This window comes from Parasteatoda tepidariorum, chromosome 10, assembly GCF_043381705.1.
Source record: "Parasteatoda tepidariorum isolate YZ-2023 chromosome 10, CAS_Ptep_4.0, whole genome shotgun sequence".
Lineage (NCBI taxonomy): Eukaryota > Metazoa > Arthropoda > Arachnida > Araneae > Theridiidae > Parasteatoda > Parasteatoda tepidariorum.
Window position 1 is genome coordinate 42,827,377 of NC_092213.1, and position 22,055 is coordinate 42,849,431.

The 22,055-nt window shown below is 29.2% G+C and overlaps 1 protein-coding gene across 1 annotated transcript in view; it reads right to left on the reverse strand.

The window, feature by feature from the left end:
• The window catches only part of LOC107437696 (synaptogenesis protein syg-2), a 121,351-nt gene that overhangs the window by 28,903 nt on the left and 70,393 nt on the right, over window positions 1–22,055 (reverse strand). Inside the window, exons 2-3 of the mRNA XM_016049771.3 lie at window positions 12,759–12,964; window positions 11,265–11,400 (exon numbers count right to left, since the gene is read on the reverse strand). Coding sequence (XP_015905257.1) covers window positions 11,265–11,400; window positions 12,759–12,964 — 342 coding nt within the window. The remainder of the gene's footprint in view (window positions 1–11,264; window positions 11,401–12,758; window positions 12,965–22,055) is intronic.

Consider the following 22,055-nt stretch of genomic DNA (forward strand, 5'->3'; position numbering starts at 1 on the left):
TATATATATAAAATTTTCACTATGGTGATATGATGAATTCGAAAGAGATAAATACCTATGCTTTCAAACTACACCAATTCAGTTATTCAAAGTTCTTCTATGTACTCTTATCATCGCAATCCGAATCCGACATCAGTTGTTTTGATTATACTCAAAGAAATATTAATTCTTCTCAAAAATTAACATGAATGGAACAAAAAAAAAAGTATTTTTATTTTGTTATATGAAAAAGAGGAATTAGTCATAAATCACCATTTTGATCAAAATGAAAATAAGAACGAATTATTTTCCTCCGCAAATTTCACAAAATAAAAACCATCAATTTATGCTGTCAAGTATTTACAACCAAGTCGTGTTTGGTTTTTAGAAACTGTAAGTTTTTTATTGTCCCCGACAAGTTAAATGTTTTTTTATTTTTAGAGACAAAATTCTTTTTTACCATAATTTATTTTTAAAAAAATTATTTTACTAGACAAATATTTCCATTTTTGATAAAAAAAAAAAAGCATTTTTTATTTAGGATTTTTCCTAAAAAGTAAAGCAAGTTCGAAATTTTAAAACTAGGGAAATGTTAAATTAATTTTTTACTCAAATAGTAAACTTAAAGTTTGAATTGTTTAGAAAATTTACAAAAAAAAAAAAAAAAATTGTGCTTGCAGATTTTTTACAAGAGCAGAAAGAATGCAATCTATAATAAAAAGAACGAAATGTTTGTTTGTGTCTGAGTGTCTCCATTGAAATTTGAAAAACAGGTGATCCAAATGAAAGCTGAAAGAAGCATTAATTTTAAATCGATTTTTGAAGAAGCTGTATTTTTAAAATTTAATTTCTCAGGAACTACTTGACAATAGATTTTAAAAATGTATAGTAAAGGCAGTGATTGCATAACACTTTGCATATAAAGTATACTCTGAAATGATATACTCTAGTTATTAAATAATATTTTTAGAATTTGCGTGTTTGTTTGAAGGCTGATAATATCAAGATTAAAATTTGCATGAAACCAGTTATTCATACACTGTATAAAATTCCGTATCAAATTACTGTTAAAAGTACGGGCACTTAGGATACCAGTAATTTTTACCATAAAACTTCACGAAACAAAAAAATCTGATACAGTATAATTTTCTCAACAGTATTTACTGTAAAATTACTGAATCACTGCAATTAAATATAAATCACTGTACAAATTACGATGAAAATGGATTTTTTAGTAAACGGATTTTACGAATTGTACACACAAGGCGCCAGTACTTTTTACCATAATTTGATCCGGAATGCTTTACAGTGAACTCCTGGAATCAGATAAATGTATACTGCGCCATTTTAGATAAAAGTGAATATTTTCATTTTACATTTAGCAAAAAAATTTCTCTTTAAAAATTCCTTTTAGGTGTCCATTCGGGTGAAAATTTGTCTCATTAGCTTTTCGAAACTGTTTGAATTTTTTTCTCCGATTTTCAGAAATAAAGTTATAGTTGTTTTATCATATGCTAATAAACGAAACTGAACAGGAAGTATACTCTTGAAAACGAAACTGTTTTTCTTCTTCTTTTTGTTATGCTTCGAGTATTTTAATATTTTTTGCTATCGTAAATTTTTTGCTTGAGACAAATATAATTAATTTTCCGAAATTAATTTTTGAATGAGCAATTACTGAAATATATATATATATATATATANTATATATATATATATAATTCTTTGAAACTTTGTGTTGTAGATTTTGTATAAGTTATGTTTTGAAATGAAAGTTAATGTCTAAGCGTGGAATTTTTAATTTTATCCTGGTTTGAGAAAAATGTTTAGAATATTTTTTATTTAAATTAATATACCACATACATACCACAATTTATTCAGTTCTATTTCATTGAATGTTTCGAATTTTTTAAGATTTTAGTTCAAAACACAAGCAACCATATTATTGATCTAGAAAAAAATTAATTTTGGTAGTTATGTATTTCAATTTGTTATAGAGCTGTTAGCGTGATTTGACACATTTGTAGTTTTTGAGCTGAAATTTGCTCTCCTTTTAAAGAAATGTTTCATAAATTTTTAAAATTTATTTCAAATTCATTATTTTGGGAACCCTTTTTTCAAAAAAATGAAATTAAAATTTTATAAAAGCTGCTTTTTAAAAATTTTTTTAGTCGTATGTCTTAACGTATTTATTGAAAAATGAATAAATATCTTTCGAAACTCAATAATTTCAAAAGTTCACTATAAGCATAATCTAACGTAAAATAATTTCAAAATTTTCGACATGCAATAATTTCTATTGAAAAGTTGCGGCTAATCCATTAAACAAAATTTATGTAGTCTTAACATTTTTACTATAGTTAAGTATTTTTTTAAAACTAGAACATCATAAAAAATTTTACTAACTTATAATATAAGTTATAAAATTTTAACTCTCCTAGAATTTCAGGTGGGTTGATTTATCTTTATTTTCTCCTAATTTTAGAAAAAACAAATACTGGAGAAGCTTATTCTCTTATACAGCTTCTCAAGAAAACGATTTTCTCGGAGTCCGATTACCTAATTAACTTTCGATATAACTTCGCTATACCGTTTTCCCACCTTACACCGAGAAGAAATACGTTCAGTGCTTGTCTTTGACATTCGCCATTTATCATAAATGGTATATCTTTACCTTAAATATCGGTAAACACTTGCAGCGCGGTTTCAATGAGTAACTAGACTCGGAATGTTCAGATTCCATTATCTCCAGATGACTTGTGTCCGATAAGTTTTAAGAAGTCTCATCTATTGACAAAAGGCTTACATTGATTTTTTCTACAGCGTTCTAATTTCCTTTACAAATTAAGAAGAAAAAAAAAGAAAACGTGAGATAAAATATTGTTTTCGATATTTCGGATCGTTAAGCGACCGTTTGGTAATCAAAATTCTGTACACTGAGTAACTTTTATGATTTATGTAAATTATTTGTTGGAAGATATTGTATATCTACATAGATATATAGATAATCTATATGTATATTGCTACTGTATAGTCATTGCATATTTTTTCATTATGTATGAAAGACCTATACAGTTACAAGTTAATCAATTTTAATCTTAAAGTTGCTCCTTTTTTTGATAAATTTTTAGAGAATCGTTAATTCAAACACAACGTCATAAAAATGCATTATATCAAATTTTTTTACTTGAAAGTTAAATCTTTGTGTTAACTGGTAGTCAATAAATAGGGTAGTTACATTGTAGTACTTGTTTACATGTCACTTAAATTTACCGCTTATTGTTATTTGCTTATATTTGTATAAAGTCTATATTATTTTTTAAACTATTTAATTAACTGGCAATTTTAAGGTAAAAAAAGTTTTATTAATTAGTTAAATTATTTCATTAATCAATTTGCAATTTATTTTTCGAAAAATCTCAACGCGTACAGCAGAGTTAGGCGTCGATCATAGTAATTGATAAGATGATTGGCGATAGTTGATAGATTACTGCTATGAAATCAATTACTTGTAATCTCGCAGAGCATTCACCTTCTAATGAGGTGAACCGGGGTCAAATACCAGTGATGATTGATCGATTCGAATTCCTCATCCTGCTTGCCACAGTGCTGACGTAAAATATTCTCAGTGGTAGACGGATCATAGGTTAGATTCCCCTTACCGTCAGGCTAACTGTGGGAGGTTTTCGGGGTTTTTCTCTCCATATAAAACGAAGATGGGCTAGTTCCATGAAAAAAGTCCTCTACGAAGGTAAATTTCTCCCTATTCTTGATCCAGGAGTTCCCTTGTCTTCTAGATTGGGTTCAAAATTACAAGGCTACGGAGTTGAGCATTAGTAGTCGTAAAACCAAACTTGGGTCACCTGTTTAACGACGGTTATAAAATAGATAAAATAATTACGATTACACCTAATCATGAATTCTGATTACAACAGGAGTCAGCAAAATATATGAGCTGTTACATTTTTTCGATTACAGTTATCAATTATTCGTAATCATGATTAAAAATTTGATTACAACTGCTATCGTGATTACACTAATCAATTATAGCTATTAATTACTCGTAATCACGATTAAAATCTTTCATAATTTTGATAACAACTGCAGTATTGATTATAATATTCAATTACGGTAATCAAGTACGGTAATCAATCGTGATTACAAGTAATCAAAATATACTATTACATGTAACTGATTACTGTTATTAATTATTGCAATCACGATTACAGTTGCACGTTTACAAGCAATTGGCTACTGTATTCGACCGTTGCAATCACGATTACAGATGTAATAAAAATTAAAAATGTTGTAATCATGCTTACAAGTAATTGATTACCGTATTTGAAAAATGTAATTGGTTACAACTTAGCCCAACTCTGGTGCATGACATAACATATAATACGCAAAATAAAAAACAAATTTGGAAAATACTTTTGATCTAAGGGTTGTATTTTCTTGTTAAGAGAGCAAACTTTAAGTTTTGTGAGGTGGACCTTAAGTATGTAACTAATAAATGCAGACGGTATTCGGTAATTCTTAGTCGAATAATGCTGTTATTCATCAGAAATTATAGGGAACTATTTGCAAACCATCTCACTGTAACAAACAAAAATGTGCATACATTTTTGTTTTCAAATTTTTTCTTAGAAAAATACAAAAAAATAAATTTCAAAATATTAAATTGTAAACTTTGATTCTTATTTCATTATTATATTTCCCCCAAGAAAAAGTTAAAATTGTTATAATAAATTATGAAATAATACTATCGAGAAATATTAAATTTTAATTTATTTTAATTAAAAAATTTTCATATCATATTATAATTACACTAAAATTCATTATAATTGCTGAAAAATCATTAAATTCTGAAAAAAAACCCTTTTTTTTATTTGACAATAACTTCGTCAAAAAACATGTTTTTTTGGAATTTGTTTTTTAAATGAAAGCTAAAAGTCCAAATTTTTCAATGGTATAATAAAAATTAACAATATCTAACCCCTTTGTGCGCGTACATCGCGTCAAACTTCACAAAAAATTAATACAATTTTCTATGATTGTTTAGAGTGTAATTGTACAGAGTTGCAAAATATATTAATTAAAAACAATTAAAATACATAAAAGTTGAGATGTTAAGCTTCAAAATGAGCTAAAGCAGAAGCATTTTTGATCATTTTTAAAGAAGTTATGACACTTTGAATTTTGCCATTTTTTTATAAGTTTCTTGGTGTACTGATACTTTTGAGAGGTACTGTTTATTAATAATATAAATTTTTTCTACAGTGCCATTCCATTTTATACTATATTGTAAACTAAGGCCCTGCTCAGTGATGGAAATTTTAATTACTAGATTTAGAAAGGACTTAAGTAACAGCTTCCGATTTGGAAAAATATGCTCTCAATGAATTGTTTGAATAAATTAAAAATAGTATATATATAAATTTTATAATATACAATTTCATAATATTCTATATTAATAATATAAATTTTTTCTACTGTGCCATTCCATTTTATACTATATTGTAAACTAAGGCCCTGCTCAGTGATAGAAATTTTAATTACTAGATTTAGAAAAGACTTAAATAACAGCTTCCGATTTGGAAAAAAAAATGATATAAATGAATTATTTGAATAAATTAAAAATAGTATCTATATAAATTTTATAATATACTATTTTATAATATACTATGTTATAATATACTATTTTATAATATACTATGTTATAATATACTATTTTATAATATACTATGTTATAATATACTATATTAATAATATAAATTTTTTCTACAGTGCCATTCCACTTTATACTATATTGTGAACTAAGGCCCTGCTCAGTGATAGAAATTTTAATTACCAGATTCAGAAAAGACTTAAGTAACAGCTTCCGATTTGAAAAAAAAGGATCTAAATGAATTGTTTGAATAAATTAAAAATAGTATATATATAATTTTATAATATACTATTTTATAATATACTATTTTATAATATACTATTTTACAATATATTATTTTATAATATACTTTATTAATAATGTAAACTTTTTCTACAGTGCCATTCCATTTTATACTACATTGTAAACTCAGCCTTGCTCAGTCATAGAAATTTTAATTACTAAATTTAGAAAAGACTTAAATAACAGCTTCCGATTTGGAAAAAAATGATCTAAATGAATTGTTTGAATAAATTAAAAATAGTATATATATAATTTTTATAATATACTATTTTATAATATACTATATTAATAATAAAAAAATTTTCTGCAGTGCCATTCCATTTTATACTATATTGTAAACTAAGGCTCTGTTCAGTGATAGAAATTTTAATTACTAGATTTAGAAACGACTTAAGTAACAGCTTCTGATTTGAAAAAAAATGATCTAAATGAATTGTTTGAATAAATTGAAAATAGCATAGGTAACTCACGTAATTTTTATTTCGCAGAAATGAAAACAATGTTTTGATTCAAAAACAGAAAATGTTTTTAAATGTGCTTTATTTCGCGCAATAAAATATGTTTTCTCCAAATTACCTTATTATGATAATGGTGTAAAATAAATTCATGGAATGTTTTCTCCAACCTATCTCAGAACAAAAGCTGCCCGAGTATCTAGCTTTTTAAAAATTATCTACATTTTCTCTTTAGTCTTCTTTTAATAAAGGCACATACACCGTTTTAAACCTCATCCAATTATAGAACAGGAGGAGTTTTAAAAAAGATTTTATGCATTAGATACGAACAGGAAGATCCATTATGAGCTTTAAGCTCAGCATTTGTTAGATAAAAAATTCTCATCATCCAGTCTTTTCAGCCAGGTCAGAAAAGGTTAGGTATAACGTTTTTATAGTTTTCCCCTGGGTAAAAATATTTTCCCTCAGCCTCATTATTTCTGCATTTATAAAATATCCTCTAATTAAAAATGTGATTTTTTTTTTTAAAAATTGTAATCTCCAAAATGTATCATTAACTAAAATTGTTTAAGTACTTTTCGAAGCGATAAAAAGTGCCATTTGTTCAGAAAATATTAATGTATTTTTTATGAAGTGATGAAAGGGGAACAATGAGCTTATAGATTTAATTTTTATATGAATAGAGATAACTGTGATTTAAGGTAACCTTGATGGTTGTATTAACGCAAAGAAAGTTTAAATTTTAACAGCTATATTTTTAGAACTGTGTTGAAAATAACAAGTTACTTAATATCTTTCACACTGTAAAAAACGGATACTCAAATATCACGAAACTTTCTTTGTTTTTAACGAAACCGTTTCCCGGTACATGCTAAAATGAGAAATTTCGTCAAAAGGGCGAAATAACTATAGTCACTTCTTTAAAAAAATCAATTTCGCTAATATTAAAGAGATATTTCATCATTCTATTGTTTTTCAAAGAACGAAAAATAGAAAAAAAACTCGTAATGTTTAATGTATCTAACTTTTCCAATAATCACTTTATCGTGGGCATCATATAGGTGTATCAGTCACCCCAATAACACAAGAAGAACAGACTGAACAATGGGATAAATTATACCCATGCTGGGATTCCAACCCAAGATCTTTCTGGTACAGGGGTAACTTTTTCACCACCATAAGCTGGTTGAATTGTTTCGTCACTTTGAATTGTTCGTCATTCTAGTTAACAATCACACACAATGCACTGCGATCAGGTTTTGAGTTAAGGAAACATTTTCGTCATACATTTGAGAATTCGCGTTTCATCATAAATAACGTGATTTCGTGACGAAATGATTCTTCAAACTAATTAAATTCAGTTGAAGGATTGCTGTATAGTCAAAAGTGAAAGATTTATTTCTAAGAGTGAGAGACCTTCGCGTTTCATCATAAATAACGTGATTTCGTGATGAAATGATTCTTCAAACTAATTAAATTCAGCTGAAGGATTGCTGTATAGTCAAAAGTGAGAGATTTATTTCTAAGAGTGAGAGACCTTAAGGTACTTGTAATGTCGAAAATTTCACTGTCAGCATAATAATGCGTCACACTGTTACAAATACCTATTAGAGAGAAGATAATTTTACTGGTATATGGTAAGATTAAATTGTTAATCAAAAAATTTCATTTTCGTAAGAATTGCAACAAAATTCTTTAAATTTTGAAGAGTTACTTAAAAATCTATCTTTAACAAAATAGTTAAGTTACGGTAACTGATACAATAAAACACTGAATCACTGATTCGATGATTAATGTATTCAATCTTTCACTTCATTCAATCCTTCACTTCATTCAATCTTTCACTTCATTCAATTCTTCACTTCATTCAATCCTTCACTTCATTCAATTCTTCACTTCATACAGTCCTTCACTTAATTCAATTCTTCACTTCATTCAATCACCCACTCATTTTCCAATTTACTTACCCACTTGCGATACCGAGAATCATTATTAGGTATCAGTTGGTGTATTAAATAAAAAATGAATATTTTACATTAGAAAGGAAAATAAATGTGCAACTAACATTAAATAGAAGAGTGACAAACGGTGGTCATAGTAATAGAAGTTAAATGATGTTTGCCATGACATTCATTAAAGCGAATGTCCTGCAATTAAATGATATTCGTTGAAGTCTATATTCTCTCTTTGTAGACTAACATAAATTTATAAACCAAGAAAATGAAGACAAAAACCGATTTTTTTTAATAAAATGAAACAATTTTATAAAGTTTTAAAGACTCAGTAACCATCATCTTTTCTCAAGTAACATGATATTTCAACTGATTATTTCCAATTGTTTTACTCAAAAATATTGTTTTATATTTCTGTATAATTGAATTTCAACAATTATTTTTAAAGGAAAAATAAAACGTTCAGCAAGATATTTAAACGACTAATATTTTTTTAATGGATGTTTCCTATTTCAACCATATTTTTGCTTTGACAAACAAAAATAAAAAAAAATCTTTATACTGATATTATCTTGCAGTATTGTTTTACAAAACGGGTCTTCTAATATATCGAAATTGATTGAAAACTTTTTTTGTTCCATTTCTCCGAGGAAAATGTATCTGAAAGTAAATATTATTTCAACTCTACAATGTAAAGAATCAATTGCAATTTAGAAAGCAATGAATGTTTGTTCAATTATTTGTATCTATATACAGATAGATAAAATATAAAATAATAACTCGTTACTTTTTTACGTTTGTAAAATGAAATATTAAAAACTAGAAATACTTACAAAAGCACCAACCTGTTAAGGGACCGACACTCTAGTCTAGTTATCAGATTAAACCTATATTACCGTAGTAACAAAACGTTCCTAACTTTACTTATGAGTAAAATCAGCCATTTTATTGATTAATTTTCTGTAATTCATTTAATTTTAACTTAATAAAGCAAAAATTTTAAAAACTGCATTCTTCAAGTGGTCTAAAAAATGGAGAAAAAACCTACACTAACTTTTTTATGAGTCAAATCAACCATTGATGCTGATTGTATTTCTGTAATTTGTTCAACCATAACTTAACTAAATAAGTTTAAATGGAATAAAAATGTCAAAACTTGCGTTTTTCAAGTTGAATATAGAATAAATCTATTAATCCCATACCAAAAAGTAAAAATTACGCTGCATCGAAACACATACCACCGCACTTTTTGCATTTTGAAAAACGTCGTTGGATTTTAGGTGGTGATAGAAATTTATGATTGAAGTATGTACCCAACATTATTAATATTAAGTGAAAGAAAACAAAATTTTTCTGATTCTTAGTCCACTTAAAAAACGTAATTTTGTTTAAAAGGTTTCATTCTATAACTTTCTTTTTAGTTCAGTGTCTGATTTGTTATGTGTTAAAAATCGATCAAAATGTCAAGAGATGAGATATTTTGCATTAATTTATTTCCAATTAAGGAAACAGTTGCCTATATTGAGATCAAGCACAAAGCTTCAGTCAACACTGAATTAGAATGTCAGAAATCAATCAAAACTTTTATATAAATTAACCCCTTAGCGATCGGTTAATTTTCAAGGAAACGGTCATAAAAGTGTCTGTTTGCTTTCTGACATCCAAACATTTTGTGCTGATATCTAGTTTAAAATAAACTAACTATCTACAATTACCTTATGTATGTCCTGGTCCTGCCATCTGGTGTGTAAAATGAGAAATAAAATGTTTGCGGGCAAAAGAAATGAATTAGTTTTATACTTATTTGAATGTTACTACTGAACACTCCAGCCCGGAAATTTCAAGGGAGCGAGAAATGGAGGACGAAACCTCACCCCGTCATTTTCACGGGAGCGAGAAGGAAGGGGTTAAATTTATAAATTTTACTTAGTGGTCAGGAAAAAATTGAAACTTGTATAATCGGCAATCACTGAGATAAAATTGAGGCTTGCTTACTCTAGCTGGTCAAAAAGTGGTCGACATGGATATACGATAATTTCTATGCTATAAAATTCTCTTGTAATGATTAGAAAATAGTGTTGGTATCAGGCACAGCATCACTTGCAAATAAATTTTACATGCAGCAGTAAGGAAATACGTAAGGCTAGTATTGTCAGCAATCCCAGAGATAAATTTGAGATTCTAACACTCTAACTAGACTGAAAATGTCCAAGCTGTCGATAGACGACGAATTTCAATAGTAAAAAAAATACCATTAACAATCGGAAAAAAAAATATTGGCACGAGACACAGCATCATTTGCAATTATACTCTTGCTGATCAGGAAACACTCGAGGAAATCTCAGAGCTGAAGTAGAGATTCTAACAGCCTAGTTAGATTGAACATGTTCAAACTTTCGATGGACGATGAATTCTATATGGCAATAACATTTAGTAGTAAAGATCAGAGAATAGTATTAGCATCAGGCACAGCATCATTTGTAATTAAATTTTACTGAGAAAATACGCGAGGCTTGTATTGTCTGCAATCCCTGAGCTAAATTTGAGGCTCTAACACTCTAACTAGACTAAAAGTATCCAAGCTTTCGATGGATAATGATTTCTATTTGGCAAGCTTGTAATGGTCAGAAAATAGTATTGGCGTTAGGCCAAAAATTTCAGTTCTGATTATAACTCTAAATACTCGAAATGAGGTAAGATTTCTCTTTATCTCTTTACATCACAGCAATGTTTAATTTGTCATCATAAGTAGTTGTAAGTTAGTTTTTCCAGACAGTTTTAAAATGATACTCCAGTTTTGATTCTTTCGTTTCATCCTGTGAAAGTTGCACAAGCCAAGGTACATTGATTAATAGAGTTAAGAAAAAGCTGAAAAAAGATTAACAGTAATAATATAAAGGAGTAGAATTATTTACATCGTAATATTACCGTATATTCGCATTTCTCTCTCTGCTTTGACTGTCTGGAAATTTGGTGCTTCTGTAGAGACTTCACATCTGTAGATACCTTCAGAGTCTACGTCTGTGTAGGGCATGAAGATATTTCCTCGATCAGTTCGATCAAGCTGAAAAACAATCAATAAATCTTCTTTATACAAGTTCTCTTGTGTGTATAATAACTACACATGAAAATGATGAAACTTTTCCTCCACTACCTGCTATTGTTATCCTTTTCAGTCTTAACTCTTATTTTTTTCGTTTTTTAATTTAATGTCACCCCTTGTACATCTTTTAACGCATTAGTATCCTATTGACATTCAACATGATTTCTGCAAAGCTTTATTTATGAGGTCGTTATACTGCGGAAAACATTTCATGAGAAATGCTTTTTCAACCAGATTTCAGACAAACTAAGAATAAACTGGGAAGTTTTAAATGATGAATATATATTTTTTTAAATATAAGACCTACATATTTTGGAGAAAAAAAACGATCAATATTTGAAACATTATAGTTTGTGTTATAGCGTTTTAGCGTCCTATTAGCATTAAAATTTTGAAATGATTTACTCCAGCAAAATTTCAAATAAGCTTTATTGTAAGTATGCTTAAATTATTTTTTAAAAAATAAGACAGGCTGAAAAAAATAAGTTTTGTCTATTGTGTTGGACTTTAAATGGCCATTATGTTTCAATTTTTTTAATTGAATGTCAGCTGTAGTAATTTTGTAAGTAATTGCAGTTTAAAAAGTATTTGAATTTAGTTTTTCAAGGCTCTCCACATGCAAGGATTAAATTTTTAATTACAAGAAGAATTATATAGCTGCTGTATTGCTGTATTATGGTAGTAGCAATACTTTATTTACGTAGCCCTAGAGCTGAACAATGGGCTATTAGTGACTGTCTGGGAAAAATCCCTGAGGATGATCCGAAAACATGTCATCACTATTTGATGGCATGCCTTTTTCTGTAAAGGGGGTGACTCATTCGCTTTGGAAGCCTGACGACCTGCACGCGAAGAACTTTACGATGAGACGAGAACTGATACTATGCATCCTCAATCCCTTCCTAATTTGATCAACGTATCTACACGCTCACTGAATATTGTTATGGAGTTCCGCGGTCAAGTGATATCGCTCTCTGAACTATTAACTCTCTGAAACGTGGTGGCAAAAGATTTGAATCTCACCTTAACCCTTTTTTGTGTGTTTTAAAACCCTTAACTCGTTATGGCAAGGTGGTACAGGAATCAGCGCATACTCGTGAACGTACTTGTGAAGCAAGGTTTTCTGAATCCAATTCTTAACAATAACGCAAACCTTTTTAATTCTACTTTATGTTTTCTTCATCAATATGCAGTCTTAATCCCAATGTTTTTTGCAAAATTTGCTTCCTCAAACAAATCAAGCTAAGGAATTTTCTCACTGTGACGAAATTTCGAAATTTTTCTTTTTTTTAATGTGTATTTCCGACGTTATTACTTACATCGAGATGAATACCATTAAGATCGTATTTCTGGCCAGGAGGTCTGTCTTCTGGAAGATATCTGTAAAACTCAACATTGTTCTTGTGCCATTTGATGGAATAGAGTGTCTCGTTCCCCAAGTCATATGTGCAGTTAAGCCACACGGAATCTCCTTTGATGACGACAGCCGGCACTACAATTTCTCTAAGTTTTAAACACATTACATCTGAAAGATAAAAAAAAGAGAGATTAACGTTAATAATTGAACGTTTAGTTCAGTGTACTAATCACGTCATAACAATGCAAATTGTTATTCTACAATAGTTAATTAGCAACATAATTAATTATCAACAATAACTAATTAACAACAATAATTAATAAAAATTTTAAGGCAAGATACATTATTAATTAAGCTAGTTAAAAGTATTTTTAAATAGCAATTTAAATAGCTCTTCCAATATTACATTAAATAATTAAAGTACGTACCTCTTTTAAATATTTATTTCAATCGATTTATAAGACTAAAATTTTTTTAAGGTGATAGTAATATTTTACACACAATCTAGATTGCATAGAAAAAGTCAAACTTTTTAAAAATAGCAATACATATATTGCTTTAAACATGTTTTAATTTTAGTTCTATAATTTATTCTTTCTTATGATCAATAGAATATTCGTATATAGAACCTTAAATTAGTTTATAGTTATTATATGCTACTTCAACTAAATTCTCATATTCATACATTGCTTATTCATATATTGTATATTTCATAATAATTTTTAAAATATAAATAACAAGCCTGTTAAATAACTAAAAAGTAATCAATAGGCTATGAACCGAATGCTTAAAATCGTACCTATCATGTAGAAACAATGTTTAAGTTTTTTATAATAATCATATTTGATGTATATAATTAGAATTCAAAAATTTCTTATTATACAGGGTGGTCCCGAATTCATGGTACAAACTTTAATGGTAGGTACAGGACATTGTAACAATGATTTATTGTATAGGAATGTATAGTCGNAATTGTTATTTTGCAAGTCAAAATGTCATTCCGTCACATATGAAATTGCCCAGAAACTTAAGTTCTTAAGTTTATTTAAAGTTTCTAATTTAAAATTATTGTTTTCTTTCATTTTAATGAGTGGTGTACCTAAATTTTTTTAAGCGGTATTCTCGCTTGACTAATCCATTATGAAAAAATTCTCACGTTTTTCGCTCCCTCTAACACAATTAGGGACAGCAAGTTATTATAATTCCGAAAAACATGCGGTAAAATTGGCGTTAGACGTCTTTTTTCTGACGACTGTTTTTCTTATTTAGCTTGGTACCAATTTCAGCTAATGGCTTCACTGGTTACATAAAACACGTTTTGCTACATACATCACACTCGTTTACGTTTATATTTCCTTTACAGCTAGTTCAATAATCGCTTGTTTCCCCTCTATTCGTTAACCCTACAACTACTCCATTTTTGGTCCGAAGCCGCTTTAAAAATTTGCTTTACACTACGCGTTTTCCACCCTTACGAAATCGCTTTACACTACGCGCTTTCAAATACGGCAATTTAGTGAACAACTAATGACATCTGTTGATCCAAACGTAAATTAAACGTCTAATACCGCTGAAACGGGGAATAAACGGGATGAGCTCACCAATAAAGGAAGAAAAACACATGCCCGTGGAAATCGCGGGATGAGCAGTCTGAGGGTTAATTCCCGGTATTCTCTTGTCCAAATACTGCTGACCTGGGACACCCTAGTTTTCTGATGACTTAGGAAATTGAATAACATTGAATAAGCATCGAGTGGGATTAGGATAAAGTAATGCTATTCAAATCGTGTAACGCTGCTTCTAAACAACTCTATATATAGCTTGAACTGTGGTTGTTGTTAATTGATTGTTTCAACTGCCAGCGTGGGTAAAATTTTGAATGGGACGCCCTTGAATCCGAACAAATGTAGGTCAATTAGGTCCAAAATCGTCAGAGAACTGGTGATTTTCTGGTGGACAGTGCCTAGGTAATACTGAGAATTCGCGAATCGCCGAGTAAAAACTAGCGATCAGTCAAACTGCTAGGTACAAATATCCTTGAACGCTCGCAGTGTAAGAAGCAGGAGCACGTGTGATTGTATGTAGCAATTCATATTGTACGTAACCAGTGAAAACAGACATTAACACAAGTTGGCACTCCGCTGAATCTAGATGCCAGGCAGGAAATTGTCAAACAAACCGTGTTAACACTCCTCCTACTAAATAAATTTCAAAATAGACTCAGATCTAACTCCCTATTAACTTGCTGTAACACATCACTATAAGTTATTGATAAATAGTAATTTAAAAAACGATGCTTTAAAAGACTGCATTAGGTATTTATTAGCTTCTCGAATAATCTTATCTGTATTTCTTTTCTTTTATGAGAGAAGTTTAATATCTTTGCAGTCATTTGTTTTCCTAATTTACAATTAATTTGAATTTAAAAAAAAAATCAAACTGTGAAATTAAATTCTTATTTATTGAGAGATTATTATTTTAAAGAATGCAGACAATAAATATTCATTCAGAAACTTCTAGAGGTAAATTGCAGAAAGAGCATCTCTAAAAATAAGGTCTAACATCTTATTCATCAAATATATCCAAAATAAAAGCATATTCTATTCATGCATATCGGGAAGGAAGAACGTCAACTAATAAAAGAAATGGCAATCTTCTTATATCGTCTGCATTCTATGGCGGATGACGAAAACAGGTGCCTAGTATTTTGTGAAAGGGGAAAAATGTTTTCTCATCTCGCGTTTTCCGCGAAAATGGCTTCAATAACTCAGAAAAGCAAACGATTGCGATTTCTTCTTTTTTTTCTATCGAAAGGCTAAAGCTATCCAATTTCAAAGTGCCCTCTTGGTGGCAGTACACTTCAAGGTGGTTAGATTTATAGTTTATGCATGGATATCGCGCTTTTTCCTTGTGTTTATATCCTACTTTTTATTTTTATATCCAAATGTTGCTGTTGTCGATGTTTTGAAAGATCAGTTTAGTTGTTGGTTATTTACGCGATATGGTTGTATCAAAATATCGTCTGCAACAAATTTCTTTTTTCTTTTCAGTATGTAGTGATGACGAAATATGATGATTTTTCAATTTAGTAGATGACTTTTGAAATAACATCTTTATATAGTACCTTGTTACATTTTGAGTAAGGGGAAGGTTTTGATATTTTTACAGCTTCTGAGGAATAAAAATAAACTGGGAAAACTTATGAATTTACATGAGTTGTTCTTTATTGCAATATTTTAAGCAAAGAATATCCACATTTACTGTCAGAAACATATCAATATTTTACAATGATTAAAAACTCTCTGGGTAAGATTAATTATTCTTTGAATATTTTGAAATATTATCTTACATTAAAAAATAAAAATTTGAATTTGATGATGAGTAAGTGATGAAAAATGTTAACAGTAGAGGGCTATTGGAATAGATTTTGCAACATCGAGGCAGTAAAGAGACGGACTGAATCATGCAGTGGTCAGTTTACAACAAATTAAGCGATTTTTTCAAATTTCCTTCTTCTTTCTTGTTTAACTAAAAAGTTGAATCAGCTTACCGGAAATCATTATCATAAACTTAGCTCAAATGAAGCAACAATTTCAATTAATTCCTTGCCCAAATAAGAGATTTTACAAAATGCATTATTTTACAAAGAAAAAATATTTAAACACAGATAAAAAAAAACCAAATAAGTAGAATTATAAAACTACTACAATAAGAAACTTAAATATAACAAACTAAAACAGTTCAGAATATTAGTTTCACTTCATAAACTAAAGTAAATTTTAAGAAATCGTATAAATTAGTAAAATATATATGAGAGAAGCTCAATATTAATTATTTTAATAAAAACTTTTTATTAAATTCATGTTATTTTTCAAAAAAAGAAATGGAAAGCTTAATAATCTTTAATAAGAATTTTTACCATTGCTGCATATTAATATTTTAAAAGGAAAAGCTTAAGTAAAAAACTTTTTCAATTAAAAACTATCATTGTTCTTCGAACGAAGTAAAAATAAATCAAAGAATAAATAATTCGGAATTGACAAACCCTAACTAAAAGACATATTAAAAAAACTGAAAGACTTATTAAAACGCAATTAATAAAGCTAAAATAATTTCAACATTTTTAGGAGGTTTTGCGTCATTAGTTTAATTTTATAAGAAGTTCATCCTATCAAACTATCTCACCTATATTCAGTATTATTTGAAATTATTGCTTGATGCTAGTTCATGGTAGTCAATATTTACAACAATCAAGTAATTTTTTCTGGTACTTATCATTTTTGGGGGCCGTAAAAACCAATTATCACGATACTTGAAGGAAATACCTTCACATCTACATTAGTATATTTGGTACGTATTAAAATAGCACCAATTATCCTAATACTAGTGATATCTATCAGCAAAATTAACTAATTATTATTGGTGCTGATGAATATGCGGGGATTTTTTATTTTAATTACTAAATATGCAGTTATGATATATTATATATGATATAATATGATTTTAAAACATGCAGTTTTATAGAAACACGGAATACTAATTTGATGCAGTAGCTCTCACGTGCCACTCACGTTGATTCTTGAGTTTGCCTGATTTAACGAATAAAAAATAATTTAATATTACAGAGCTTGGAAAATTTCTTTTTTGACTGATTAGAGCTATAAGCTAATAAACACCACTGATATCAACTTTTAAATATTTGAAGCAACAGAATCATTTACAGTATAATTTATATCAATGACTTATTCTAAACCAATGAAAAAGTTATATTTTCATTTTTCTTCTTTCGAGCAAACTATTTGAATTTTTTAAAGGATTTTTTTGATCATGGGCTAAAATCCACCTTTTCAATCGCTGTCAAAATTTCAGAACGAAAGTACAAATGGGTTTCGAGTTACACCGAAGAGCCATTACATTATGACCACCCTCCCTCTATAACAGTGGACTCACCCGGGTTTTCATGGTTTCTCGCCCGGGAACAATGTTTTCATAGGGCACATTAGGACCCATAATCCTCATAGAACAATCCCTGACGTCTGTAAGCTACTTGAACATAGTTGCAGACCATTCATGGCACCAGCTTTTCCTGCGGGGGATGGTGTTTACCAACAGGATAATACACCATGTCATAAGGGTCGAATCGTCATGGATTGGTTCGAGGAACATTCCAGTGACTTTCCAGTGGCCCCCAAATTCACCTGACCTTAATCAATAGAGGATTTGTGGTCCTACTTGGAAAACTAAATTCGTGCTACCACCCCTCCCCCCACAATGTGAGGGAATTGCAGGACCAGTTGGTGAGCGCTTTGTACCAGATACCTCGGACTACCTATCAGCACCTTGTGAAATCAATGCCACGGAGGGTGCTAGCAGTTTCGAGGGCTAAAGGTGGTCCTACATGTTATTAGCAGGGTGGTCATTATGTAATGGCTCTTCGGTGTATATAGAGACAAACAAACTCACAAACTCTTCCTTTTATTAATATAGAAAACGATTTAATTTCTCAATTTTGTTTCACTTAGCGAAATTCGTCTGATACTTATTTACAAATGAATATATATTTTAACATCTCATCTAAGGAAGCATCTAGTATCTAAAACATTTAAAACAATCGATAAATTTTACGTACATATAGAAACGTTTTACCGAAAATTATGGTTTTTGAAAATCATAGTTCATTTTATCGTACATTTAATAATAAATACAAGGTTGAAAAGTTTTAACCGAATAAATGGTTTTCAAGCCCTGCTCTAAGATATGATAAAAGTAACAAATTTTATCATATTTACCAAATTTTATCACATGTTATAAAACCATATTTTGCTGTTAAGTATACCAAATTCATTACTAAAGCGTTTCGGTAAAATTTACCGAGCTTTTTGGTGTTCCTGTAGAGCCAGGAGCATGCTAAATTTATCATATTCCAGTAGTTTTGCTATACCTTTTTTTCTTATTGAACAGTTATATTTTTCTGCTTATTCTATTATTTATTAAAATAGTTTTGAAATATATGTATTTATCATGCATATATATTTATTGACAAGAAATTAAACAACCAGGCTAACACGAAACACATTTAGTAAAACAGTAATTTCATCTTTAGTACTAACAGTTGTATAAATTATATGTACAAAAAGAACAGATATACACAACACATAAAACGGAATAGACACATAACAACGCATACAGCATCATATTCGAGATTGTTCAATGTAGGAAAAAATATGTAGCCATTTCTCTTAGTTCGACACAACAGTAATGTTAATCCAAAAAAAAAATGGAGATTTAAAGAAGTTATCGATATCTTCAATTGCAAATGAAGAAAATCAAACAGAAAAAAGAAAATATCGAAATTTACAGTTATAAACAAAACAAAAAAAAATTCAGAACAGAATATTCTAAAAAATTTTATAAGCTCTTAAAAATCTAAGAACTTTTAAAATAAAAATTAAATAAAATAAATGAAGCAAGGAAAATTAATTATTTTTCGCATTTAAATGAAATGCTTGAACTTTCTTATCCTAGTTCTACAATTAAATTAACACATATTTAACAAGGCCTCCAAAGATCAGGAATTAGAGATGCAACTTGCATTCGAACAGGAGTTTTGAAACACTTTAACATTAAGAAAATGCTTGATAAACAGTTCTTATTTAAATTAGCTTATGTGTCTCTTTGAGATCTGAGAATGGAACTGAAAGTGCAACTGGGGCGGTGACATTTAAACATCAACTAAAGTGAATTAATTCTCATCCAAGTGCTTAAATAATGCGTAGCAGTTGAATAAGGACTATTTAGAAATTAAAATATTTTTGAAACAAATGTTTCGCATCTTTATTACGACTCCCTCGTACGCAAAGAGTTTCAAACCCGAGAGACTGTTATATTATACGATGCATTTAAAATGTATGCGTGAAAAGTTTTTTTAAAATGTTGTTAAGAGCTAAAAGGATTTACTGTAATATTAAAAGAGTTGAATTGAAGTTAAAAACTATGAAAATAAAATAATGTAAGTTTTTCGTTTAGTTGTAAAAATAAAAATCTGCATAATGTGAAGAATGGAAATAAGGAAAAAATATATTCTAATTAGCCAGTTTGTAGTGTTTGTAGTTGTTGCCAGTTTGTAGTAGTTGTTGTATTACTTCATCTTACAATTTTATGCCGCTAGAGGGTTCCTGTCTCTGCTCGCTTTGCCTGTCAACCCCAACAACTATTTTTTAAATCACTTCACAATTCCAAGTAATTTTTCTCGCTCATTGTATATCTATATTTTAGTTCAGATTTATATGATTACTACTATATTTTATTCAGATTTATATGTGATACTACTTTTGAAATAAAGTCCTAAAAATATGTAACATATACATCCTGTAAAACTCTTAAAACCTCATGATATTTGGAGCAAGGGAAAATGCCGAAATATAGTAAAACTGAATATCCTTTTTTGCAGCTAGAAAATCAGTACAAATGTTTTGTGCACCATAGTTCAAAGTTTTTTTTGCAGTGTACTATACCGTTTCGGTGAGTGGTGAAATATTTATTACATTGTACCTATATTACAATGTAAAACATATTCGTAATAACAGGGTGAGTAGCGTTTTTAAAAAAGTGCTTAAAGGTGCTTATTTTCGATTTTCGTTCTTTAAAAGCCCTTAAAGGTGCTTTTTTCATTGGGTGTCCTTAAAAAGTGCTTAATTTTAATTTTTCCAAATTGAGATTTTTCCTTTACCATGTTGATTTTCGCTGCGAATAATGCAAGAAAACGCTGTTCACATTATTCTATTCAACGTTTTCACAATTAATTCAACCCCAATCTATTTCGGCGCATCGTCAGACCGTAGCTTATGAAAACGCCATTCGATTTACATGATTCAAAAATTTTGACAATCGTCAAAAGCAATGCCAATTTTTTTTGACATGACTGTTAAAAGCAGATAATACCGTCAATTGTCAAAAACTTTCCAACCCTGCCTATTTATGATATTCTTCTAAAGTGTTTGAAAAGTACTTAAAAGGTGCTTATTGTTTGTCGAATAATTTGGCTACGTACCCTGAATAATACGGAGAAAAAAAACAAGAGTCACTGTTAATTACGTAAGTTCTTTTTCAAATGCATTTAACTGAGTTTATCTGCGTGTATCCGGTTTATTCTGTATATTCTAGAGAAGTCTTCTATGAATATTTGTCTATATTTTTACTGAAAATTCTTGTATTTAATTAACTTTCCTTTCACATGAAACTTCCGATGAAAGATTTATAGCATATTCTCTATAAATCTTTTGAAGCGTATTATTTTAGGTAGCTATTATCATGATTAATTAAGCGCCTTTAGCTTATATAATACAGAACTGCATGGTAATGAAATTTTTGATGAATAAAATATAGTTCTGGTTAATAAAACCAAAATATATGGTACTTAGACCATTCATTTGCCAAATTCTTCTGCTCATATGGTAACGGTTCATCGGAAATTTTAGTTTTCAAAATACTTCTTCTTTTTACCACATAATTAGCAAAAAATGCAAAATTGATAAGTAAATTTAGCCGGATAAAGGTTTTTATTTCATGTTCTAATATAGCATAGTAAAACCACTAGTGTGGCAAATTTTGACGACTTTTCGTTACAGAACAGTACTTACATTTCTTTTAATTTATATACAAAGAGTATTAAGATTTTATTTATGTTCATTTTGCTTCGTTGCATTTGCATTCTACTTGGATACTTTCATTAGGAATTTCTCATTATGCTTAATTCTTAATTTCGGTATTGGTTAAAGTGTAGAATCGGAGCCCAACTGATATTTGGCTATTTGAAAACATGCCTATGTATATACACATATGACAATAAATCAAGAACCAATCACATAGCGGTAAATAGAAATTGTGGTAACCCGATACTGACGTCATTAAAAGCAGAAACAGGAAGAAAAGAATATCATGGTAACCAGAAACTAAGTTTCAGCAAAATTTTACAATTGAAATTTGTCGCCAAATTGCCCGATTCTGCACTTAAATGGGTAAAACACATCGAGGCAAAAATCTATCTTCTATCTATATTATATAAAACGCTAATACGTACGTATGTATGTATGTATCAATAAAACCGATGATATTTCTTTTCTCGCGCTGGCAACAGTTTTCATTTTTAATTGATTGGATTCGGCGCGCAAGAGCACGTAGTGAGCAACCAGATAACAATAACCAGAGTGAGCATTATCAGGTTGTTCAATTCAGATTCATGCACTAAAAACATGACAAT